The 26898-nt window shown below is 42.8% G+C and overlaps 2 protein-coding genes and 1 long non-coding RNA gene across 9 annotated transcripts in view; 1 reads left to right on the forward strand and 2 right to left on the reverse strand.

Annotated features, from left to right (window-relative positions):
- Window positions 1-10460, reverse strand: part of KMT2D (lysine methyltransferase 2D) — a 610975-nt gene extending 600515 nt beyond the window's left edge. For 4 of the 7 annotated variants that reach the window (XM_029594656.1, XM_029594657.1, XM_029594655.1 and 1 more), the window contains exons 1-2: window positions 10005-10456; window positions 4260-4344 (exon numbers count right to left, since the gene is read on the reverse strand). In XM_029594656.1, the coding sequence (XP_029450516.1) occupies window positions 4260-4308 (49 nt within the window). In that variant the 5' untranslated portion in view covers window positions 4309-4344; window positions 10005-10456. Of the gene's footprint in view, window positions 1-4259; window positions 4345-9603; window positions 9976-10004 lie in introns of those variants that run through there. The other 3 variants (XM_029594658.1, XM_029594654.1, XM_029594659.1) reach the window with 3 other exon arrangements.
- A 75-nt stretch (window positions 10461-10535) lies between these two features.
- Window positions 10536-24957, forward strand: LOC115087450. Its single transcript, XR_003855526.1, has 3 exons — window positions 10536-11515; window positions 20598-20833; window positions 24228-24957. It is a non-coding gene; the product is annotated as an uncharacterized LOC115087450 (long non-coding RNA).
- On the reverse strand, window positions 12366-18256 carry RHEBL1 (RHEB like 1). The gene is given in 9 exon segments (XM_029594660.1): window positions 12366-13682; window positions 14121-14205; window positions 14285-14332; window positions 14544-14600; window positions 15393-15475; window positions 15946-16013; window positions 16671-16721; window positions 16724-16744; window positions 17810-18256. Coding segments are annotated over 9 exon segments (555 nt in total). The 5' UTR covers window positions 17862-18256; the 3' UTR covers window positions 12366-13592.
- Window positions 24958-26898: the final 1941 nt, after the last annotated feature.

Raw genomic sequence — 26898 nt, forward strand, 5'->3', positions numbered from 1 at the left:
ATCATGGGCTCATATCTTAGTTTTGCCATGGACTTTGTGACCTTTGGAAAATCATTTCACCTCCCTTTACCTCAGGTTACCCAACTGTATATTTGAAGTACTGTTGACATTTTATTGCTGTAGAAGTTGTCTTATAAGCATAAAACTTGATAGCCATATTTTTGCATGCTAGATGTGGCTGCTTGTTCATATTACATAGTATTCATCTCACCTGGATAACAGGGTATGAGGAGGAGGAATAGCCTAGTGGTTAGAGCAGTGGACTATGAACCAGGAGACCTGCTGTTGCTCCTTGTGACCTTGGGCAAGTCACTTTACCCTCCATTGCCTCAGGTACACAAAAAACTTAGATTGTAAGCCCTCTGGGGATAGAAAAATACCTACAGTACCTGAATGTAAACCGATGTGATATCTCAATTGAGATCGAATGTCGGTATATAAAAATAATAAATAAATAAAATTCTCCTATTACAACTGAAGCTAACACCTTCAAATCCTAGATCTTACAAGACTTGTACCTCCTCTTTGCTAGTATAGACACTCGGGAGCAGGGAGGAATAACATGGGGAGAAAGTGGATGAGATCCACTATAAGGTGTCTCTATATGCTGATCGTGTGTTGGTATAATTGTCCCAACTGAACGGCTCTGGCTCTGCTTTAATACAGTTAAAGGGAATACGGGGAAATATCTGGTTATCAGATAAACTTTGTAAAATCCAAGCTCTTGTGTATTGGCGGGAGAACATACACACCATAGCTTGCTGCAGTTCCATTTAGCTCCTATGGTGTTCGCATATTTGGGGATTAGGGTTACCAACATCTTCAAAGATTTATTTAAGTTGAATTATGTTCCACTATTGGCAACCCCTGAAAAGGATTTAAGGAATGGGTGGACTTGAACATCTCATGATCAGGCCAGATAAATTTGATCAAAATATGTATTTTACCTAAAATTACTGTATTTATTTCAGCATCACTCAATTGGTAGCCCATTCCACTTTTCTGACTGTTAATGGGCAATTGGGCAGTTTCATTTGGCAGAATAAAGTGGAGCGCATTAAAATGGCAATGTTATGCAAGCCCAAGTGGAAGGGAAGGGTATGGGGTTACCAGATCGCCAATGTTATTACTGGGCTGCCCGCTTGGTATGTCTGCAAGAATGGTTTAACTCAGAGGTGGCAAGTAGTTGGTATTAGTTGGAGAGCACACTGTCAGAAGGAATAGACCTACCATTACGTCTGACTTTGCCTACTTTGTCAAATGCTACTAGGAGGATTATCAGAAGTAATCCCATTGTAGCCCATACAGTATCCATTTGGAGATGGGTTTGTAAATTTCAAAGACAGATTGCTCAAGTTATGCCCTTAGACAAGAATCCGTATATTTCCTATTGCACTTTTTTCCCGGCAGTGGAAAACTGGCATAGCTGTGGATTTCGTTTCATTTGGCAGATATGGAAGGAAGATGAATTGATGACTTTTAGTGATTTCATTGATAAGTTCCAAAATGCAGGGAGTACCCAGTATCTCTATTTACAGATGAGGGACACTCTGGAGAGGATGAAGGGCAAAGAGTGGACATCATGACTGCCGAGTGCTTTGGAATGTGTCTGACTAATCCCACCATAGAGGAGAAGTTTATTTCTTGAATGCACAAGTATATCACCAATATGGGCAGTATTCTGGAACTAATCACTATTGATACAGCATTAAAATGATGATTTGCATCTTATATTGGGCAATACAGATTGGGATGAGATTTGGCATGAAGCTCATAAGAACAAATTGCCATGCTGGGTCAGACCAAGGGTCCATCAAGCCCAGCATCCTGTTTCCAACAAAGGCCAATCCAGGCCATAAGAACATGGCAAGTACCCAAAAACTAAGAAGATCCCATGCTACTGATGCCAATAATAGAGGCCATTCCCTAAGTCAACTTGATTAATAGCAGTTAATGGACTTCTCCTCCAAAAACTTATCCAAACCTTTTTTGAACCCAGCTACACTAACTGCACTAACCACATCCTCTGGCAACAAATTCCAGAGCTTTATTGTGCGTTGAGTGAAAAAGAATTTTCTCCAATTAGTCTTAAATGTGCTACTTGCTAACTTCATGGAGTGCTCCCTAGTCCTCCTATTATCCGAACGTATAAATAACAGATTCACATCTACTCCTTCAAGACCTCTCATGATCTTAAAGACCTCTATCATTTCCCCCCTCAGCCATCTCTTCTCAAAGCCGAACAGCCCTAACCTCTTCAGCCTTTCATCATAGTGGAGCTGTTCCATCCCCTTTATCTTTTTTAATCACCCTTCTCTGTACCTTCTCCATCACAACTATCTTTTTTTTTTTTTTGAGATGCTACAACCAGAATTGTTGTACACAATATTCAAGGTGTGGTCTCACCATGGAGCAATACAGAGGCATTATGACATTTTCCATTTTGTTAACCATTCGCTTAATTCCGAACATTGTTTGCTTTTTTTGACTGCTGCAGCACACTGAGCTGACAATTTCAAAGTATTATCCACTATGATGCCTAGATCTTTTTCCTAGGTGGTAGCTCCTAATATGGAACCTAACATTGTTGAACTATAGCATGGGTTATTTTTCCCTATATGCAATACCTTGCACTTATCCACATTAAATTTCATCTGCCATTTGGATGCCCAATCTTTCAGTCTCGCAAGGTCCTCCTGCAATGTATCACAATCCACTTGTGATTTAACTACTCTGAATAATTTTGTTTCATCTGCAAATTTGATAACCTCGTCATATTCCTTTCCAGATCATTTTAAAATATACTGAAAAGCACCAGTCCAAGTACAGATCCCTGAGGCACTCTACTATTTACCCTTTTCAACTGAGAATTTGACCATTTAATCCTACTCTCTGATTCCTGTTTTTTAACCAATTTGTAATCCATGAAAGGACATCGCCTCCTATCCCATGACTTTTTCGTTTTCTTAGAAGCCTCTCATGAGGGCTTTGTCACACACCTTCTGAAAATCCAAATACACTACATCTACCAGTTCACCTTTATCCACATGTTTATTAACCTCTTCAAAAAACATGAAGCAGATTTGTGATGCAAGATTTCCCTTAGGTAAATCCATATTGACTGTGTTCCATTAAACCATGTCTTTCTATATACTCTGTGATTTTGATCTTTAGAATAGTTTCCACTATTTTTTCCCAGCACTGAAGTCAGGCTCACTGGTCTGAGTTTCCCAGATCACCCCTGGAGCCCTTTTTAAATATTGGGGTTACACTAGCCACCCTCCAGTCTTCAGGTACAATGGATGATTTTAATGATAGGTTACACATATGTGCTAAAAGAATGGATTTAATGATTAAATTATTACATCGCATGCATAGATATCCCATCTTTCTGACTGCCTTTTCGTGAGCCGCTTCCCCTCTGTGCTGGCATGATTGTGGGCTCAGTGGTACACACCTGCATGTTTGGTGGTCATGCCCACTAGTAGCCTCCTTTTGGAAAGATATAGTGTGGGAAATTAGGCTATTTCACAAATAACTTGACTCTCTTATACCATGTCTAGACCTTTTAGGTAATTGGAAAGAAACCATGGTAAATTTCAGCTTCAGAGAAAGCTCTAATAAAATCAATGCATTAATGTGTCTAGAGCACTCTTCCACATTATTCCTCAGTGGTATGCACAACTGATTGAAATAGCTATTATAGAAAAGATTACTTATTCACTTTGAGGAAAGTCAGATAAATATGATCAAACCTGGGGGAAATTTTGGGAATATATGCATATGTATTGGGAAGTGGTTCCTGTAACTGTTTTAGGAATAATATGCGAGCCATGTATTTTTGTGATCATGCGTTTGTTAAAGAGTTAAAAAAAAATAAAAAAAGCCACTTTGCCAAACCCTATACTAGTGCATAGAAAAGCCAAGTAATCTCAATTAAAAGCATTATGCATAATAAGGGAATGGTTAGGAGTAAACCTTGTTAAAGTCAACAGGATTCTCTAAGTGCAGCTAGGGAACCTGCTCACAGGTTGAGTTGCTCATTTGGCACCAGGTGGTTGCAGGGTCAAATCCTCAGATGCCAAGTTTGAAAACTAGGATTTAGCACTTCAGAAGCTACAGCAAATGTGGAACCCCCACATAAAGGAATTAGTATTTGACATGGCACTTTTGTTTCTGACCAGAGTGGAACCAGTGAGAAAGCCACATTCATTACTGAACTCCAGCGAGGCAAAACCATTGCAATCTGTCAGACTTACCCGATGCCTCAGAGTCTTTCTCCTCACTGGTAGGTTTCTGATCCTCCATTCCTATTCCAGACTCTACCGTCCCTCACCGAGAGGCCTAAGAGGGAAGACAGAGAGAGAAGGTTGTCATAGTCTAAGAAAGAGTGCTTGGCACGGTCATGCTACACAGGGCAGAATTTAGACTGCTGCCAATCTGCAAAGCAAATACCTATCAGTAAGGAAAAAAAAAAGCTGTATGATGGCTACATTCTCCAGGCATGCATTTTTTGGCTAACAACTTGTCTGCAGCAGGCCCACATTACAAATTTCAGTCAATGCAGCGATCTTTACTGCTAACTTGGTAGTGACAACTTAAAGGCCAGTTACAAACTCAAACACAATGCACACTTTGGATGACATTGTGGACTTATTTTTAACAGTTTAATTAAATGCTTTTCCAACAAACTGCCCAAAGAGTGGAATAATAAAAATAAATTTCTTAAACAATTATGCTCTCCTTGAAGCATACATGTTAAGCTATAGATGCTAAAGCCATAGAAATATATGCAGTAGTCAAAAATATGCATTGGTGCTCATCAAGACCTGCTTGCAAATACCCAACAGCTTCCTTCAGTAAAACAAGTTTAATAGGGGCAGTCCATCCCATCTCTAACCTCCCTACATAAGATAAGCCATATTGGGTCAGACCAAGGTTCCATCAAGCCCAGTATCCTGTTTCCAATAGTGGCCAATCAAGTCACAAGTACCTGGCAAGTACCCAAACATTAAATAAATCTCAAAAATACTATTGCTTATTAATTAACAGCAGTTTATGGATTTTTCCTCTAGGAACTTATCCAAAACTTTTTTAAACCCAGTTACACTAACTGTTATAACCACATCCTCTGGCAATGAATTCCAGAGCTTAACTATACACTGAGTGAGAGAGTTTCTTCGATTTGTTTTAAATGAGCTACTTGCTAACTTCATTGAGTTCCCCCCTAGTCCTATTATCTGAGAGAATAAATACCCAATTTACATTAATCTGTTCAAGTCCTTTCATGAATTTGTAGATCTCTATCATATCCCCCTTCAGTCGTCTCTTCTCATATAGAAACATAGAAATGACGGCAGAAGAAGATCAAATGGCCCATCCAGTCTGCCCAGCTGAAGAGCCCTAATTTCCTTAGCCTTTCCTCATAGGGGAGCCGTTCCATGCCCCTTATTTCTCCAGTACAACTATATCTTTTTTGAGATGCGGTGACCAGAATTGCACACAGTATTCAAGGTGCGGTCTCACCATGGAGCGATATTTGCCATTCCCTTCCTAATAATTCCTAACATTCTGTTTGTTTTTTGGTTTGGTTTTTTTTAATCGCCACAACACACTGAGCTGACATTTTCAATGTAATATCAACTATGACACTCAGATCTTTCTCCAGGGTGATAACTCCTAATATGGAACCTAACATCGCGTAGCTACAGTATGGGTTATTTTTCCCTATTCGCACCACCTTGTACTTGTCCAGATTAAATTTAATCTGCCATTTGGACGCCCACTCTTCCACAGGTCCTCCTGCAATTTATCACAACCCACTTGAGATTTAACTACTCTGCATAATTTTGTGTCATCCGCAAATTTCATCACCTCACTCATCGTACCCTTTTTCCAGATCATTTATAAATATATTAAAAAGTACCGGTCAAGTACAGATCCCTGATGCACTCCACTGTTTACCTTTTTCCAATGTGAAAACAGACCATTTAATCCCACTCTGTTTCCTGTTTTTTAACCAGTTTATAATCCAGAAAAGGACATCACCTCCTATCCCATGACTTTTTAGTTTTCTTAGAAGCCTCTCATGAGGGACTTTTGTCGAACATCTTCTGAAAATCCAAATACACCACACCTACCAGTTCACCTTTGTCCACGTTTATTAACTCCTTCAAAAAAAATGTATGAATTTTGAAAGGCAAGACTTTCCTTGGGTAAATCCATGCTGGCTGTGTCCCATGGAACCATGTCTATCTAAATGTTCTGTGAATTTATTCTTTGTAACAATTTCCCTAGCCAAACATGCCTTCAGTAAATCCCATACTAACCAGGCTTGCCCCCCCCCCCCCCCCCTGTCCCATTGCCCTATGGCTAGCCATAAAACAAGTCAATTACACAGCAAATTTCCCATAAAAAGTTCTTCTCCAGAAAAACAACTGTACAACCCTCAAGACATTTATTTACTTGACAGCCCCAACTCCAGGTTAGTACACTGAGCACAAGTCAGGTACATGCACAATTTTATTTCCTGTGCTCTGCTGGGCTGTCACACACATTGAAAGCACTCAGCTGCAGTTCATTGACAATCATAAATGAGCAAAATAAACACAGAAAAACACAGACAGTGAAGGAAAAGTACCACTTGGTCCAGTCTAACTATTTGTACCTGCCTACTGTACTGTCACAGCTCTCATGGGCAGATGCAATAAAGCGAGCACATGTTTACACGCAGTTGACTAGCATCCGATGCAATAAGATTAGCGCAACCAAAACATGCATAGCCAATAGCACCTATCATGTATCCATGTAGATGAGCTATTAGCTATTATCCCGATGCAGAAAGTCGCTGGGTACCCAACACACACTTTAACTCGGCAAATTTAACGCCAGCCCTGGAAGTAGCAGAAAGTCAATCTGCGAGTCAAGGACTCATGAGAAATTTAAAAATACGGTCCTCCCACTTAATATCAGTGTCACACAAATTTACTGCTTGCAGTGTTGAAAAATAAATGTATTCTGTCTTGATTTAAAAAGAAAAAAAATTTTCTTCTGGACGCACAATTTAGACTCCCATAGCAACCTCAGTAAAATAGGCCAGAAGTGGGATTAAAAAAAAAAAAAAAAAAAGACGCCCATACTGGGCCCCCAATGCATTTGAGCACTAGGGACAAACAATTCTCTCCTAATATCTTTTTTTTTTACACAGCCCCTCATTTAAATACTGCATCGGACACCCAGGGGGATGCGGCTGCGTGCATGTTAGGAAAATGCACACTCAATACAAGCGTCCATTTTCAACACACACTCAATACAAGCGCTCATTTTCAACACGCATCTTGTTGCAGTGGCCTCTCAATCTGTTTTCTTCCACCCATAACCACTAAGATCCCTTTGTGTCTATCCTATGTGTGCTTGAAACACAAAGGGCCTGAGGTACTGCACTGTTTTTCCCATGTGGTGTCTATGGGGAAAATACTCAGTATATAAGTCCCAAAGGCATTTCCCTTTTACTTCCCTGGTGTGTGCACATACCCAGACCGGAATCACACTCAAGACCACCAGCATACACATCTAACGGAAATTCTGCTATCACTGAGTAAAGCCCCACACATGTTACCACCTTATTTTAAGAAAGGAAAAAGATCCAACCACAAGCTTCATAAATTCTGGACAATGAAGGCCAAAAATGAAAAGAAGGGATGTGCCCCTCCTTCTATATACCCCTATACAGAATCTAGTCCTGAGCCCATTCAAATGCCAAAACTCTAACCAAGGTGAAGGAAGGGAAAAAGCTAAAAAGCTAAATCACTCCCACAACACTCCCACAACAAGGATCATAAGAACAAAAAAAATTCAAAATAATAAGTCTGAATCTAGAAAGGAAAAACAAAGGAAAAACAAGTTTTGGACAAATAAAAAAAAAAAACAAACTATATGCCCACCCTCCTCTCCCTGTCCCAGATTTTAAAAACTGCAACTTTCTGCTGAACTCTGAAATTCTGTAATATAGAAGTGCAGACTATTTTTATGCTGACTGTCCCAGGGAAAGCCAGTCAGGCTCATGAAAGCTTTTGCAAATGGATTTCTGAAATCTTCTATCTGCTCCTCTTCAATAGGTCAAGGAAGCCAGATTTTTCAGGGAATCTCGCAATCCCTCCACTACTGCACCAAGCCCCCTCATCTTTTTCTAGAATTGGCATTAAAAAAAAAAAAAAAAAAAAAAAAACCTTTTTCTGCCACTCAGCATGCCAGTGCATCTTAAACCATATTTTTGCTTACTTTAACAGCTTGTGACATATCGGCCTAATTTTTTAATGCAAAGGGAATAAAAGCAACATAGAAAATTAATATTAATTCTACAGTACCTGGCTTGAAGCATCACCACCACCCTGTGCCTACTGAACAGGAAAGGCCACTAAGGGGATCTAACCAATGACCACAATAGAAAACTTCACAAATTTAACAAAAAAAAAAAAAAACCACTGCTGCAATCAAAATAAGAAAGTTTGTCAGCAACAAATTTGTAGCTCTAACAAACCTCTCTTGCACTTTTCACAATGTCCATGCTAGCCAGCCACTAGAAAATGAACACCCAATGCTCCTTACCTACCATACCTAGGGCTACATGCTGATAGTACCTTCCGGATACTTGCACAAAGCTAAATTATGTGAACACCCCTTCTCACTTTATATTTCTCTTCTCCCATGCACTCCTCTCCCAAGCCCCACTCATGCATGTGGGAATTTGAACAAACGTCAATCACTGGTTTTTGTCTAATATAAAAAGGGAGAAGAGGCCTGTAAGTGGTACATCTGTCAAGCCTCCCCATCAGTGTCACTGGTTTAACTTTCACTTTTTGTGTTTCTACTTTCTAGTGTTGTGTTACACCGCACCAAAATAAATAACAACAATATAAGTCCCCAAGTTTATCTCAGTATGGCCATCGGTGCTACGGGTTATGCTTGATCTGTCAGCAAATGCTGCCGAATGAAGCGGCTCTTTCAACTGTAGCAGCCTGGCGCTACACTACCGAGGGGGAACTGGTAGATCTAGCTCAGGAAAGAGAGACTAAACCAGGCCAAGCCACAATCTAATAGCAGCAAATGATCAGCTCAAACCCTGGAAAGTGCAGAAAATTCATGGGGTAACCCAGAGAAAGAAATCCAGAATTCAAAGCTGGGGTGAGAAAAATAGGAGCTAAACAGCATTACATTTTATGGCATACAAACTTCAATGTGGTTATTAAGGTCAAAGCATATCGTAAACCTTGCAACTCAGCCTCCCCCCTCCAATCCAGAACAAGAGAATAATACACACATCAACTGCACACACAGAATAAGGGACTCCAGAAGACCATTTCTCAAGCACCAAGGGATCCAAAGACCATGCAAAAAAAAATAGCCACAAAATAATCTTTTCTTATACCCTCCCAAAGCAAACAAAAGGTAACAGGAAAATTTCTTTCACCTATTCCTCAGGACAATAAAGCAGGAAAATTGCCCCCCACCCCGCACAATAACCAGTAACGTAACAGAACAAGTACTCGGTCAACAGGCCCCGACAAAAACATGAGAGCTACGAATAGAGATCTGGATACACACCCACACCAGGGAAAAGGGGACACCATACAGGAGGTTGCATTTAGACATCTGCAAACCAACCAGCACCTGAGCCCCCCAGGACACACTCTTCAGGAGAGTCCCATGTAGATCTCACTCCTCCTCCGTGGCACACAATCTGCAGCGGGCGTCCTGCTCCCTGGGCCCGTGAAGAAAACTGCCAAACGGAGAGGAGCTGATCGGATCTCTTGCAAACAAATGCAACTTAACCCCAAACCCCAGGACAACTTGGAACCCACCAGCGCAAGCCTTCATGTTACAACCCCACAAACTAGGCCCTGGGTACAGGGGACCCGGAGAGAAGCCCTTATAAATGTCACTTCTTCCCCCTCCCACCTCGGCGGCCACGGACACACCCGGGATAATCTTCAGCCTAACCTCACCTGCCGGACTCGGAGCCCCGCGCCGGGAGAACCATTGCACGGAGACGGACGGGCGGGCAGGAGGGCAGCGGGGGCCGGGCCTAGGCCTAGGCCTGGCGCGGGGCGGGAGCCGGGGGTCGGCGGGCTCAGGCCCTGCCGCGACTCCTCGCCGCCGCCATGGCGGCCACTCCGGTGGGCGTCTGCTAAGGAGGGGAGGAGACGGAAGGACGACCGGGGGCGTGGGGGAGAGGGAAGGTTGCGAGGCCTCGGGCCTCCCGGGCGGCGGTGGCGGCTTCAGGAAACGGAGCTGGGAGCGCGCACCCGGGCGGCCATCTTCGCAGCCGGAGAGAAAGGAGTCCCAGGCCAGGCGCGGCGGCGCCGAGGGAGGAAAAGGGACAGCGGCCGGACACCGTAAGCGAGGATAGAGCGGAACAGCACCCTGGGCTCCCCGCACAACAGCCCTGGTACCCCCGAGCTAGCTGAAGCACGGTGCGCCTCTCCGGGAAGCGGCGAGGAAGGACACACGCGTGGCCTCGTCGGCGGTGAAGCGACATGCAGGAGCGATCACTCCGCCAAAACTTTAACCCTTTGGAGGCCGGAAAGCACGTGGGCAGGGAGGGACCAGAGCCGGGCCGTTCTCGGGAAGGAGAGGGCCGCTAAGCGGAGAGGGAAAGCGCTGTCCGATTTATTAACGGAGAGTGGAGGCAAGACGAGCCCAGCTGGGCTGGAGACGATCGTGATTCACGTGCCACATGCGGGTACTATGGAACCACATTTCCTTTTTATTGCTTCCTCTCTCCCGCCCTTGCCATTGTTGGTGGAAAATACTTTTTTTCCGCACCCCTGAACTGTGGAATGCCTCTCTTCCGCTCCAGAAGCTGGAATCTGCTTTTAGTCCGTTGAAAACCATGCATTTCGCCCTTGGCATTGTGTTGTACCGTAAAACTGAGGCGATGAATAAATGAATACTGAAGCATAAGAAATACGCTATGCGCCAACACCCCCTGGTTGCCTTTGTGTTCAATTCCCTTTTATCCATGAAGATTATATGGAATTTCTCCAGAACTAGCAATGCTGCATTTTCTAGTGTCCCGTACCCCCCCCCCCCCCAAAGTGGCAGTATTAAGGTAAATGAAACGCATTAAAGACGTCTGCAATTCTAAACAAATCCCTTCTATTTTGGGAGGGAGGCTAGCACTGACCATTATTATTGTAAAGAACTAATGATAGTTGGGTCATACAACTTCACCGTCCTTGCTAATAAGCAATTACTACAGGCAACCTGACCGCCTTAAAAAAAACTAGTATGGGATGACAGCAGCTGATGCTCACCGATGCCAGTGGAAATTAGCCACCCCCACCCCTGCTCACGGCTGGAACAAGCGTCCAAGACCAAAGGCAGAGTTCAAATGCCGCTTCTTCCATGTGAACTCCATTGCCTCACGTACAGATTTAAGAGTGCATGCTCTCTGCAAGAGGGAACGATCTGCTATCCCTGATTATAAACTTGCCATGAACGATTATTTGAAGAGGTAAGGAATTAAAAATATTTAAAAAAAAAATCGTGTGACTGGCCCAGCTCGTGACTTTACGCTCACTAATACTGCCATTCCGTTTTACCTTATCACAACCCTCCACTTTTCATATGCAAAATGTTATTTTATACCATTTTGACTTATTCGAATGTTTACACAGCACGCGACCACAAAACTATATGCAACATGTAGTTTTACTTCACGGGAAAGAAATTCGGCTCTCTCTAAGCCGCCATGGGTGTTCAGGAATTCAGTGTCTGCTCATAGAAAGAGAACTGCCCCCTTAAGGAGGAGCACCATATCCTTTTACACGGAAGAGAAAAAAAGTTTAAACTGTTCTTATAAAAAAAAATATCAAGGCGGGTGGGAGGATTAGTAATTGAGGAATTACATTAAGGGGAAGGAGGGGTTAAGTAAATGCTCAGCTCTTGATTCTGGTAGCAGTCGTATTTACTTACAGCTACATGTCACTTTAGTTCTTTTAAACTAAGAGTGAAGGCACTATAATTAAAGTCCGTGATATAGGGTATAAGTCAGTCTAATCCTTGAATATATCAACAGTAGGAACCCACTCCTACGTCGTTACAAGTTAGTCAAGCCAATAAAGATAAGGCTTCTTAAAGAGTGAAAAGCATTCCCAACTCTAGCCTAGGCCATGGCTTTCTCCCTATTGGGGTGTGGTGGGTCCTTTATTAAGTATGGCTGTCTAATCATTGAGAGGCTGCTTTTATACTTTTGGTGTAGTTTACAAGTGAAAGAATACAACTTTTCATGCTAAAGTCAAATCCAGCACCTTCAGGCTTAAGACTTCCCTTTACCATAGAAATAAAGAAAGTTGGGAAACAGGTAGGAAGAAAACAAGTTAAGACTTTATTTACATAAAGAAACCAAACAATGTATTTTTAAATAAATCACTAGTGTAAACAGTATTTCAGCCCTCCCATAAAGGACACTTGTAAACATTACAATAGAAAAAAATACAAAAACCAAGAAGTTATAAACTAAGTTGTTTTCACATTCATATTCCCCCTCACAGCAAATTGCCCTTTATCAAATTGTAAACAAAACAAAAATAAGGCACCAGGGTTCTCAGCCAGTCCCCACCCTTCTGGATTGGGAAGGGCACTGCATCTCAGCACAGCACCTGCAAGGTAGCTCACTCCTGTGCTATGCTATTCCTGCATAGGAGCTCTCCCACTAGGACAGTCTTGGCATGTAAAGGATCCACTTCTAGCAGCATTAATGAAGTTCCCTCCCCACTTCCATCAAAAGAAATAGCAGCACAAACAGGGAGACAGCATAAATAGAGACCCTATTAATACTATGAGCCAGACTGGGCATCTATGCCTTAAGAGTCCATAGAGGTACAGGACTGATTTCTCCTTGTCCTGTGTAGTTCAAGCTTTTAATCTGAGGTAAAAAGGCAATGAGTGGAGGGGTAGGAAAAGAAGAGTATAATAAGCATCCTAGAAATTTGGAATTAAAGGCCATCAATTAACTTTCACTTTCCAGGTACTTTCCCCACACTCACAGGCCATTGAAATGGAGACCAGCAAGAACTAGGAATATGAAAAGGTGCAGGTGGAGACAGTTTTACAAATGTAGTGACACTTTAACCAAGGGGTAGAGATAGAAACAATTTAAGCAGTTTCAAATAAAATTCACACCCCTTTTCAAAAAGGACCCAAAAATTGAATTCAAGAAACTTATGACATGACACACCCACCCTTTCCATGTCTGGCAAATACATAAAAGGAAAAATAGCTATATCTAGACAAAATCTTGAACTTCAAATGGGAATAATTAAGTAAAAAAACAAAAACCCAAAGATCATTCATCCCTAGTGTCCACTACCATTGAGAAGCCTGATGTACACAGTAGTGAGTCTAACAGAGAAAGTGTACAGATCCGCTGTTACTAGTCCTGCTCTATTTACACATGGATTCATTCCTAGCACAAGTTAATACAGTAAACCAGAATGGAATGAAATGAGGCAGCTAGCTGCTTCTGTCATGCCTTCCAGGCCCTAAATGACATTCAAGACCCCACCAGTAGCTGTCCCATGCTGTGAAGATTACATTAGGGCACATTTCCTCTCATCTCCAAAAGACTTCTCCACCCGGTCGATCTCCTCTATGATCTTTGTAAAAATATCATGACACTTCTGTAGAGATGCAGAAGAGAGGTAGTACAAGATTAGTTCAGTAAAAAAACACACACTACAAGCTTTCAAACCTTATAAAAGCTTTACATTAAGGAGAGAAGCAAGCAGAAGGCTCCAGAGTAGTTGATAGAAGACTGCACACCAGATTTTGAAATCAGTTTATCAAGGGCTATAAAACATTCCAGAGCCCTTATTAAAAAACCCATTCAGTTGGGCTTAGAGGCCAAGCCTATAGCCTCATGTTCCACTTTTGTATCTGCTTCTGAGGTGATGGCTATAACAGTTTAGCAACTTAAAATTAGGACCCAGGAGGAATCAAGAATATAGTAGGTGAAGGGCACATGCCACTAAAGTGACAATTCTGTAATAGGTGTAGAGGGCAAGCAGCTAGTTTAAAAGTTCTCTCCCCCCCCCTATTTTTTTTAATAAAATCTTTACCTCTCCATCTTTAGCCGAGGCCTCCATGAAAGCTGCGCCCCACATATCTGCCAGCTTCTTCCCATCCTCTGCCTTAACCTCACGGCTTTAAAAAAAAAAAATAAAAATGAGTTTAAAGATATCATCCTACAGCCCTCATTATGCTGGCCCCTACTCACACTTACTTTTGAGAAGGAAGGTCAGTTTTATTTCCAACCAGGACAATAGGCATCCTATAGAAAAACAAAACAAAAACACAATTACAGAAATTTTTCCAGCTTACACAAATACCAGTTCCTATTTGTCTAATCAAATTCCCATGCCAGTAGACTTTACATACTGCACACATTCTCAATCTTAAGTCTGCACAGCAAATTGTGCCCACAAGTTACCCCAGAGACAGGACAGATGATGGCATTAGGTGGCAGCAGTTAGGATACTTACAAGCCTTTGCCTCTACGATCCTGCAGCTTGCTATGGATGATCTTGGCAATCAGGAAGCTGCAAGAGAAAAGCAAAGTTCAATTAAATGTATTCAGAAAAGCAGAATGCAGTTGATGTTATAGTATGTGCAACATGAATAGTTGCAAATGTAGCTCTGTATAAAGTCACAAGAGGTAGCACTGTAGCCTATGTACAATTTTCCAGGGGTGAAAATATTTTGAAAACTTGGGCATCAACCACACTTTTTTGAGGCCAGGGCAGAGGCATCACTAGATATCTGAAAATTTCATGGCCAGCTCCTTTGAGCAAGGTGGTCTGTTAAGCATGAACAAGCTACAACAGCATAGCATGAGTTGGGAAAGCAGTGGCCTGCAATAAGAAACCCCTTACAGAAACAGCAGCTTGAACTGTGGGATCCTTTTTGGCAGAGTTCTTGGCATTTGGGTTAACACAAAAAAAAAAAGCCATGCATGCTTACATTTGGTCAAGATTTTCCTTCCTTGGCATACAAAAATGTGCCTTTGTTGGGGGAAGATTAGCCTTACTGTGGTAGTTTTGCTTATTGGTTGGTGAGCTTATTTGGCTCAACACATCCCTCCAAGTGTCATAGCCCCAGATACACTTTAAATATCTTTGCTCTCCATACTTCCATTCTCTACCCTTCTCCCTCCAGCTACTGTTCTTGCCCTGCCTCCCCTAGACTGCCATCCTTCCGCAGCAGGCAATAATTTTTAGGTGTCTGAAATTGTTCCAGTCCTGCAGTTTTCTATAAAAAAAAAAAAAAAAAAAACACACGACTTCTACAGAGTTCACAACTTTTCTATTTTAAAAGAAGTCAAGTGCTCTTACCTTTTTAATGAAGTGACAGAGTAAACCAAAACATATCCATGGATACCAAGGATGAAAGAATGAGGCAGCAGGCTGTACTCATCCTGAGAAAAGAAAAAAGGATTTTACTTAATTGTATGCCCTAGGCACTCAATATCCAGCAGACAGTTGAGTTGGAGTTTGAGTTTTATAACTAGTCTTCCAAGATGCAGGGTGGGGGGAAAAAAACACAAGTCTTCTGAAATTGTCACACAAGCTTAAGACCAGTCTGTGTACCCTACAGGTTTGGGATATGTCAAACAGGTACACAAGGGTGAAAATTTAGGGGACTCAAGACACTTAATACCATCTTGTAGAGCTACAGCTTGAAAGACTGTACCCAGTGTCCTAGCCCTGATTCCAGAGGAACTACAGACACCTGGCATTCTTGATCTGAACAGCCAAAACCTAAATAAAACTGCACAGAAAAGAGCTAGCATGTAGACACTGGACTCAGTCCACACTTAAGATATGTGCAGAGCCAGAGGAAGGAACCCATGTCCCAGACCAGTCCTTAACCACTTTGAGGCCTCACCTGCCCAGCTGTATCCACCAACTGCAACTGAAATTCTTCCTCACCCATCATCAAGCTCTTGTTTAAGGCTGGAAATGCATTAGAAGGTAATAGCATTAACAAGAAATCAAAAGTTTCTAAACCACTGAAGCTATACAACTGCTAAACTTCCTCCAGTACAGGAGTACTCTCCTCAGCCTGGTGCTGGGGTTAAGAGCAGATTAAGCTTGGAAAGCAATGCTCCTTTCTGCAGTATAGAGAAGTTCCAAATGCATTCTTTAAGAACGCTTGCAATACAAGGCTGAATATAGCTCAGATTCCTTTAAAATCTGTTCCTGGAGCTAGTTTATGCACAAAGCCCATTTATACCATGAGTTTAAAAGACAGGACAATATCCCCCCCATGCCATTTTTTTTTTTTTTACTGCTACCACAACACATAATGGAAGCAGAAGAGAATAGGCATTAGATCTATTTATTCCTCCTTGTATAATTAAATGTTTTATAAAAGCTACATTTTTGCTTATCAGCACAGTCCTATACAAAATTTCTGGCCTGTGTCTACACAATAAAATACAGACACCCCCAATCTCAGATTTGCCTAGTACATATAAGATACCTAAACCTTGATAAGTCAATTGAATAATCACAAATTGAAGTCTTACAGTTTAATCTTAATTGTGTCTTAACCTGTTTTTTTTTCAAGTTTTAAATAAGTCAACTTCTACAATGGTAGCAATTGGAAACTCACTGTTTCAATTGTCGGATCATAATCTTCAGCAAAGTGTCCTTTAACAACTGAAGAGCCAGAGATGACTTACCTGCAGGAAAGTAAAAGAAAGACAATCATTCTAATTCATTTCTGCAATTAGTTATCTAGATAGCTCATCTTCAAACCCAAAAGATGTGATTCTAGTTACCATCTTTGTTTCAAAAAAAATAATTTTAAAACCTTCACCAGAATAGACTCCGTAGCTGCAGACTAGTCATACTTACATGGCAAGCAGGTATGGTGGGTACTTTTTTTTTTTAACCAGAGTTATATATATACATATATATCTTGAGATTTAAAGCGTTCCCTAGTAATAAAAAAAGAAAAATCTTAAGATTTCACTCAACTGCTAAGTACTCTATAAAAATAAAGTTTATGAAGATTAGCCTCCAAGCTATATACACCCTTCTCTGCAATTCAATCTCTGACCACACAGAGGCGTTACAGAGAAACATCTGCACGTGCAGAACCTCGCATTCCAGACAAGCAAATGAAAGTTCAGCTAAAGCACTCGTGTATAGAACCTAACAATTTTTTCTCACTCTGGCTTTCAGGGTATCCAGCGGACCTACGCCCACCCCCCTTGCCTCTCATGGTGGTAGTAACATGGGGTTCCCCATCCTCTGCAAATCTCATCAGATACTGCAGATAACTTGAGAGGTCGTCAAAGTTTAAAAATATCCGGAAGCCAAGACCAGCGCCCAGGATAACCTTTGACCCGAGGTCATTTCCTCCATCCTCACATAAAAACCTGACCCCTCAGGAACAAGGAGCGCACAGATAAAATAAAACAGGAACAGAGCCTGAGCGACGGGAGAGGGGGGGGGGGGCAATTCCTGCAAGAGTTATTCAGCCACACCCACCCTGAACATCCCCTCCAAAATAATCCAAGCAATGGAAGGAGGAAGTTCGATAACAATATAACGCCTACAAGGAGAAGTAGATGGAGACCCAACAAGAGAAGCGAAAGGTTTCATACCTTGATGGCTTTCCAATCACAAGGTCACCTGGGAGCTCAGAATAAGATGAAACTAAGGCGCCCACACCACCACCCCCACCCCTACCCCTCTCCTCGTTTCCCGGGCTTAGGAGATGCGCGCGCAGCGTCACTCACCGACCGAGCGGTATCCCAGAATCACCACCTTGCGGAACTTGGGCATCGGCATGTCCGCGAGACTGTCACCAACCAACTGACCGAGGCAGACAGACGCGCGCGACTATCACTTAATGACCGAGCGGGGTTAGGAAACAAAACAAAAAGGAAAATGAAAATCAAAGGCGGGTAGCCGGGCACCTCGCGGCGTGGTCACGTGATGACAACAAACGGCACACTCGTGCGACCCGTAGCTTAGCTCGTGCTAGGGATTCCGGCTCGCACTCAAACGACTCAGCTGCCCGACTCGACTGGCTGGGTAGACCTCAGCTAGCCTCGTTTGTCCGTTCGTCCGATGTAATAAACATATATACGCATTAACCGCTGCTACTACAGCTTCCTCGACACACCGCCCGGCGGGCCATGAAATACCCTGCCGCGGCTGGCAGAGCTCCGCCCCCTGATTCCCCCCATTGGTTCGTTTGCATTGCGGAGGCGGGTCTTAACATAGTATTCCACGAGGTGATTGGCTCGCCTGTCGAAAGCTAGCGCCTGCGTAGTAAGAATCATCATGTTCTCCCTCCCCCCCCCTCCCAACCCATTCAATTGTTTGGAATTGCAGGCTCTGGTGGGTGGAGCATGTGCTCTATGGGTCTTTGTCCAGCAGAAAGAACATCAACCCTGAAAATAATTCAACACTTGCATTATTATGTAATGTGAGATATGCCGTGCAAGTCAGAAACTAATGCAACATATACATGCACAGAACAAACGAAATATGCAATGCAAATTCATTGCAAGATATAGCAAGCAAGTTGAGTCCGACAGTGCTAAATACGCAGCATAATGTAATGGGTTGTGTAGGCAGAAGAAACCCCCATATTTTTTAAAGTTATATTGTCATTTTGTGACCAAATTTCTATAGTTTATCTTTCTGTTGCAGTGAAGGTGGTATTTCAACTTAGCCAACTTTTGAGCCTGTCGTACTAAAAGTAGTAGGCAGTTTGAACGATAGTCTATTTGATGGCTTTTGAGCCGGCTTGAGGTTTGAACGACAGGCCTGGCCACATAAGTTGTTTCATATGCAAAATGCTTAATCTCAAAGCCAACTTACTGCTAAATTGAAGTTGATGCGCCACTAGTCTCGATCGGTAGTCAACTCCTTGCAGTTGGTAATCTTGATACCTGTTTTCTTGAGATACGCCTTTAAAAGAAATACAGAAGCCTCCCCATTCGTGCCGTGGAGAAAACTTGAAAAAGTTGTATTAAGATAGATAAACGGATAAAGGTTATAGCCTTTTGTTCTTGAGCGTTTACCTACAAAGTCTGTAACGTTAGTGCCCATATAGTATGTATGGAGTGTAGGTAGGTACTACCTATTCAATAAAATACATATTCCATAGGTGGTAGAATAAGAAATAACCATAGGTAGTGACAATATAAAGAGGGATACTGTAGTAGCTATATACAGAGTAGTAGAATGTGAAGAGTAACTGTATACAGATACATGGTAGAGGAATAGATATAGACTGTATGATATTCAGATCATAGCACAAGCAGAAGTTTCTGTTTTTGTTGGGCGACTGGATCTGTTTATGTTTGCCAGTTTGGGAGGAGTGTGTGTTGAGGGGGTAAGGAGGAAGGTCACATTCCTAAAGATTTTCCCTTGAGAATCTTAGAACTGCCAAATAACTCTGGAAGGGTCAAAGAGTAAAAAGCAAAGGGCCTTTCTGAAAGGATCCCTGTTAGAAAACTAAAGCCACCTCTAGACAGGTTGCCCCTCTTCCACTGCTCCTCCAGGCTTATTCTCGCTTAAAGTTAATCCTTATCCTTTATTTTTAATTTGTTTGTGGGGCTGGTGAACTAGAGCTTCTGCTAAAACTCTATTGGTGAATACTCATGATTTTTGCTTTCTCTATCCCTCTTTGTATCTCTCCTTTCCTCACTCTCTTTATCTTCTCCACTTTATTGGGATGGTATATTAAAAGCATTCTGCCAGCCTGTCTTGCATTGTGCAGCAACTTAATAAAAGCAGGGGTTTCATTCAATTCAACATCACAAAAGGACCAGTTAAAGCTGGAATACCTCCTACTTATTCCCAAACCAGAGGATAGGCCTTGAAGCATTTTTGGGGCTTGCTTAGCGGCTCATTTAAATAACACCTTTAAATCAGGAACCAAACAAAGGTCCGGTGGGCCTTTCAATTCCCTCTCTTACAGGCCGATACAGTAAGGAGCGGTAGGAAGAGCTGCGTTAGTGCCGGGCGCACCCGCGTTTGCCGCACGCACAGTCCGGCTCACCTACCGCTCGATACTGTATTTACATAGCTTGCAAATGCAAGCCGCGTCCAAGAAGCGTCATTGAAGCGTTAGGCCCGCACAACCCATTTTACTGTATAGGCGCTTTATACAGCGCCTATACAGTATCCTGGGTGCGCTGGTACCTGTCATTTCAAATGTCATTTCTGTTGGCATGCTCTGAGTTGCAGTTGGGAGCCTTTCCAACACCTAATTGGAGGTCAGAAGCATGAAAAAGATGCAGAGGAAGCACAGTTGCTTTACAAATATCAAAATGTAATGAAAAGTCACAAATGTATTAAGTTAGTCCAATAAAAAGGTATTAACCAAAAGGGAAAAAAAAAGTTAAATCAGTGTTCCCTATTAGCTGAATTTTATGTCATCATTGCAAATTGCACTAACAGGTGTGCATGGTGCCGCTGAGCTGTGTATAGTGCTAAAGAGCTACATGTGGTATTACTCGAAATGACTGGTGCACTTTAAAAACAAAAAGACATGTATTTCTTTCACAGATAGATGCTCCCCTGCCTACTTCTTCCAGATACAGTTTGAATTTAATGGCAGCCAATCAGGAAGCAGCTGGAGCCCAGGTGTCCAATCAGGAAGCCACTTAACACAACAGCTGCTGTCTGGATGATGTTTCTGCTCAAACAGGCTGATGCAATACCATGCGCTGACTGCCGCGCACGGCTCAACCCGCAATTGGACACGCGTTTTGGACACATCCATAACCTTCAAAGCAAAACGGGTTAGTGTGTCCAATCGCACATGTAGGTAATAGTACTTATCACATGCAAATACGTGTTGATGAGGTTATTATCTATTTTCCCCCCCATGCCAAAAAAAATGTGCGCCCAATGCACACATTTTTACTGAACAAAATTAACGCCTGCCCCAAGCAGGCGTTAATTTTGGAGGAGCCCAAAAAGCGTACAGAAAGCAGAAAAATCTGCTTTTCTGTACTTCCTCTGACTTAATATCATGGCAATATTAAGTCAGAGGAACTAAAAAAATTAGAAATATCCCCCAAAAAAAAATGTGCCAGCGATCAGGTTAGAAAAAAGGACATTCAATTAACGAGCGTCCATGTCGGACGCTCTAAAATTGAGTGTCTGTTTTCCTAACCGGCTGATAGCCAGCTCTTCGGGGCACCTGCTGCCAAGGAGGCACTAGGGATGCGCAATTTCCCCTAGCGCCTCCTTTTTACTGTGGCAGCCCATTTGATTTTGCATTGGATGCCCCAGAGAAGTGGAGTGGCACACGTTAAGGGAGCGGGCGCTCAATAATGAGCGCCCATTTAACGCGCGCCAATATTGGATCTGCCTGATAGTAACATAAGTAAATGAGGGCAGATACAGACCAAAATGGTCCATCCAGTCTGCATAAAGTAGTCAGAAATTAAGTACCAGCCAACTGAACAAAAACACCTGTAAATACCTTTTTTCCCCTTTATTTTCTGTTTCCACATCATGAGATAGTGCTGTGTACACTTTACAGCCAATAATACTTTGTAATAAGAACATAAGAAATTGCCATGCTGGGTCAGACCAAGGGTCCATCAAGCCCAGCATCCTGTTTCCAACAGAGGCCAAACCAGGCCACAAGAACCTGGCAATTACCCAAAATTATAGCCCATCGTTCCAAATAATGCTCAAGGTGGTTAGGGCTGGAGTTACACGCATTGGGGCCCAGGACAGAAACTTAAGGAGTGGGCCCAGCTGGTACCAGGTGTCCTGAAGCTTTGCCTCAATGACATCACCCAGCTTTACCACAGGGGCTCCCAGGCAATTTCCCTGCTCACCCCAAAACTGACCCTGAGCAGAGACTTACAGCTCAGCATGAAATGTAGCCTGGCTCCCACAAAATGGCCTCCTGGAAGAGATGGTGGAAACAGTGACAATTCAAGAAGGTTTGGGAAAAGCTTGGATGATTTCTGGTTATGAAGAAGTGTGAGAAAAGCCAAAAGATCGACAGGTCTATGGCACTGCAGGAGGACTGGAGTTGGGCGGATTAGATGGGCCTTGAGGCCCTTAGCCATCATTTGTTGCGTTTTGTGGTCCACAGGCTACCCCCGTGAACTGCCACACTCACCTATCCCAGCTGAGCTGGTCCTGTTACCTCTTAACATGGCAAAATGCCACCAGACAGCCACACAGCAAGACGCTGCTGACAGCATGAGCCGCGCCTCTCTCTAAGTGCGTACGCACCATCTCCAAGCATTTAAAGGGAGTGTGGCAGGAAAGTCCCTGTGGCCCCTAGAGATGACTTAATCAACACTTTCCTATATAAGGGCAGCTCCACAAAAGCAACTCGCTTTAGCAACAGGTCCCGCTACTCTTCAGTAGTGCAAGTTGCTTCCCGGCATTCCTTGTCTTCGGTCTTCATCCAGCTTATTCCAGCCTTGCCTGTCCCAGTCCTATCCTTCCCTCTCCCTCTCTGGACAGACAGCTATCCCATTTGACCTCGGCTTAGCCCTCATATACGCCTGACTGTCGCCTGCCTCTGACCCTTGCCTGGACCTCGGATACACGTAACCCTCCACCTGCCTACGCCCCTAACTACTACGCATCTCTTCTGCCATCAGAAGAGACCCCTAGCTGATAGATATGGATGATTGGAAAAATTGGTATTTCCAGGTTCTTCTGGTCATGATGTTCAGTTAATCTACTTTTCGCTGTGAGTAACGGTATTGTGACTGATTGCATTCTGACATGTATGATACTATTTGATACCAATAAAAAAGTTACAACTTAAAAAAAAGAAGAGACCCCTAGCTAAGTCCCGCCGGCCCCGGCACCCAAAGGCTCAACCTGAGGACAACACGGGGCTGGTATAAGTGAAGGTCTTGACAGATCTCTGCTTCGTCTGGGTCCACCTGCTGATAACAAGAAACTGCAGGGCTCCTCCCTGCAGGTGGCACCAATCTCGCCTGGGCTCAGGGTCCACAGACACAACAGTATTCTTTACATCTGCCATCTCTAAGTTAATGTAGCAGCACCAAGCTTGTCTCTTTCTTGGCTGTATGGCTTCCTCTTGAGGTCTTTTATCCAGTCTCCTTTCTTTTCTGTCCTAATAATTTTAGAGAGTATGTACACATTTTGGAATAATGGTTGTGTAACTTGTGTTATGTCTAAAGCCCATGTTTAGAGTTCTTCTTTTCTTAGGCCCTTCTTCAGCGGTCTATGCTGCAATCCTGCTTTACATGTATCATTGTGATGCCTGTATTATTTAATTTATCTGTTTCAGATTTTTATAGTCTGTCGTAATCAATATAATTGTTCTAGACGGATCACAAATTTAAAAATAAAGAACAATGGTGTTAAAAACCAATCAAAACAAGACACATAAAATCATTCTGAACTACATTATTTATTTCTCCTAGCTCACTTTAGTACTACTCTCGCTCCTGTATTCTGGACCATTTGTAGACTGTGGGTGAGCCTATCAGGCAGGATCATTCATTGGCCATTACAATAGTCCAGATGAGCAATCACAAACAAAGGCATGGCCACTTTGAAAGACCTGAAATCCAAATAAAGGATGCAAACTCTTTACTATCCTTAATTTTAAAAAGGCATTTCATGTCACCGTCAGCTCCTGTGATTCCAAATCAAACTTTGTATCCTGTTTTATACCCCAGTCCTTAACCACTGCTGTACACAGGGTTCTACCTTCCTCCATACATACCAGTAAAGGTGCTGTAACCTAATCTGAAGTACCTGTTCTGAAAACTATTGTTTTCTGACCTTTGCAGGCTAATTTACTCCCTAGAAGCCATTTCATAATTTCCTTCAGCCTTCTCTTTAGATTTTCTACAGTACCAGCATTCTCCCTACTAACCGGTACAGTTAATTGGATGCCATCCAAATATGTACCGTATAAGGGGTCAATCCCAAGGTTTGAATCAATTGCACTAGGCTCTGATGAAGATCAGCAGAACAGCACCCCTGATTCATAATAGGCTTATTAATGTATGCAATTAATACTCTTCCTAATAGTGATAGCTAAGTTGGAGGAGATTTCTGGAACTTTAAACTCGGGAATACAATAAAAACTAAGAAAACAAAACTGGGCCTTGCTGATTTTGTCTGTTTTAATTGCCAGGTGTATTATCTTAAAAAAATATATCTTTTTTTCTCTAGTGCTGCTGTCCTATAACTTTTGCCCAGACCTATGAGCAAGGGGCAGGAAGTGAGGAGCTGAGCGCAAGAAGCTGGCAGCAAAAATACTACAACAGTCTCATAAATGCAAAAAATGTACATTATGAACAGTTTCCAGTATTCTCTCCCTCCCCACTCCCATCCCTCCGGCAATATAAGAAGTCTATCGGTCAAGACCTAATCCGATGAGTGTTTCAAACTGAAACAGTTTATTACACAAATATTATAATAAAAAACAAAGTCAAGATTGTTGTTCACTTAGCCAAATAATATATCATTCCCAAACCTTATTAATTTTTCCAGTTTATCATGTCTCATTGCTGTAAGATGCCCCGAGAAATAAATATCATGTAACCTCTTTCTGACAATTTCTAATGATGGGCAAGAAGCTTGCTTCCCAGTAGGCCATAAAGATACTCTAGCAGCTAATACAATTTGAAGTATTAAGCGTTGAAGAAAATGTACTGGGATACTCAATAGAAGATATCTGGGAATTTCTTGAAAAGTTATTTTCTTGATTAAGCTCAACACTTCAACTCAAAAAGGGCACATGAGGGCACGTCCACCAAATATGAAACATAGATCCCACACTACCACATTCAAGCCGATACAGTAAATGTGCTCATCTGAGTGCACTTTTTAACCCAGGCTGGACATGTGTCCACAACCCCTTATACAATAAGGGGTTTAGCGCGTCCAAACTCCCCCCCCCAAAAAAAAACTAATAGCGCTCATCACATGTAAATGCATGTTGATGAGGCTATCAGCTATTCACCCGGGATACAGTAAAAACAATGTGCGCCTGATCTGCACATTTTGCGCTCAGAAATTAGCGTCTGTCCAAGAGCAGGTGTTAGTTTCTGAGCATCCCAAAATAAGTGTACAGAAAAGCAGAAAATACTGCTTTTCTGGGCGTCCTTCAACTTGATATCATGGCGATATTAAGTCGGAGGAACCAAAAGGTTAAAAAAAAACTGCGCGCCTGTTTTCCTAATCTGACCTTCTTAACCAATGTTCCAACACCAATGTTAGAGAAACAGCACCACCTTTATTCCCTGAACTCATTTCCCATTACTTAAGAAGGTCAGATTAGGAAAACGGACGCTCAATTTTACGAGCATCCATTTTCCTAACCCGTGGCTGTGCACAGGTTAGGAAAACGGATGCTCCTAAAATTGAGTGTCCGTTTTGCAAACCTGCTGACAGCCACCTCTCCTGGACTTCCGTTGCTAAGGCGGCGCTAGCACCTCCTTTTTAGCTCGACCCCTCATTTAAATACAATATCACGTGCCCAGGAGAGGTGGCTGGGCACACGTTAGGAAGGCGGGTGCCCAACACCGAGCGCCCGTTTTCCTGCGACTTTAGTGTATCGGCCTGATTGTCTCCCACACTTTGGGTTTCCATAGTATACATTTTGTGAAGTTTCTCAGGGGTCAGGTACCAGTGATATAAAACTTTGTATCTATTTTCCACAAGTAGCGAAGAAATGGAGCATCTACCTATTGATAAATAACAAAGATCCCACATTTCTTCCTCCAAAGTTTCGCCAACGTTAGAGAAACAGCACCAGCTTTATTCCCTGAACTCATCTCCCATTACATAAGGATGTAAAAGAGGAGGAGAATAGACAGAAAGGGGAAAGCTGGGTGGTGGCTGATACTTGCCATTTGCAGGTAGAACTTTTAAGAAGATTTTGTTTCTGTGGCTAGGGCATTAGCAAGCAGTCCCAGCCCCAGGATGGCCTGTGAATGAAAGGGCTTGTGAGAGCATTAGAGCCCAGCAGGAGATCAACTGCCTGTAAAAGCTGTTAAGGAGCCTCTTCAGCATCTAATTGTCTCTGACTGTGAGTATGGGGGCGGTGGTCTCACCTCAGGGATGGGAATCCTTTCCTGTGGTGCTTTAGGCAGGGCATGGTCTCATTTGTTATTTATCAGCCTTGCTTTCCATAGGGGCAGAATGTGAGAAAAGCCTTGAGAAAGAAAGGTCCAGCTGCTTGGTGTCATTGCTTGCATATCTGGAGGAGGTGGGAGAGCCCCATGGCTAACAGGAGGAGTGGGGGGGGGGGGGGGATTCATTCCTCTCCCCAGCTCCTTTGTCTTTTAGAGACCAGAGCAGAGAAATTTAAGCTCCTGCCCCCTCCTCTCTATGGACTGTGCTAGCAGTGGAATTCATCCTGGACAGAAACTATTGTATCTGCAGCTGGGCCTGTCTGGCAAACTGCAAATACAGTCATAACTGGACGTTCTAGCAGAAATTCAAATACTCGTGTAGCTGGGTCTGTCTGGCAGGCAGGTTGCGATGACAGAATGAATCAAAAGCTGGTTCTCTCTGACGGCACATAAAGACCCAAATGGTCCATCCAGTCTGCTCAGCAAGATGCCTGGGAGGTAACTGCCACTCCATGCAGGTTCAGCCCCTCACTGTGTTAAGGACAGTAACTGCCACTCGAGCCCTGGCGGAAATGCAGGCACTCCAGTAGCCGGGTCTGCCTGGTAGGCTACACACTCCTTGTGTTGAGTTGTCCAGCAGTCAGGAGAGCTGGGTGCTGAGCTGCTGTTGCTTTTCTTTCACTGGGATTCTTCTGCTTGAGGGGAAAAAAAAAAGTTACATTATTTACTCCACCAGTACTCTCTCTGGGGTTCCCTTGCCTGTT

This window comes from Rhinatrema bivittatum, chromosome 3 (genome assembly GCF_901001135.1).
Source record: "Rhinatrema bivittatum chromosome 3, aRhiBiv1.1, whole genome shotgun sequence".
Lineage (NCBI taxonomy): Eukaryota > Metazoa > Chordata > Amphibia > Gymnophiona > Rhinatrematidae > Rhinatrema > Rhinatrema bivittatum.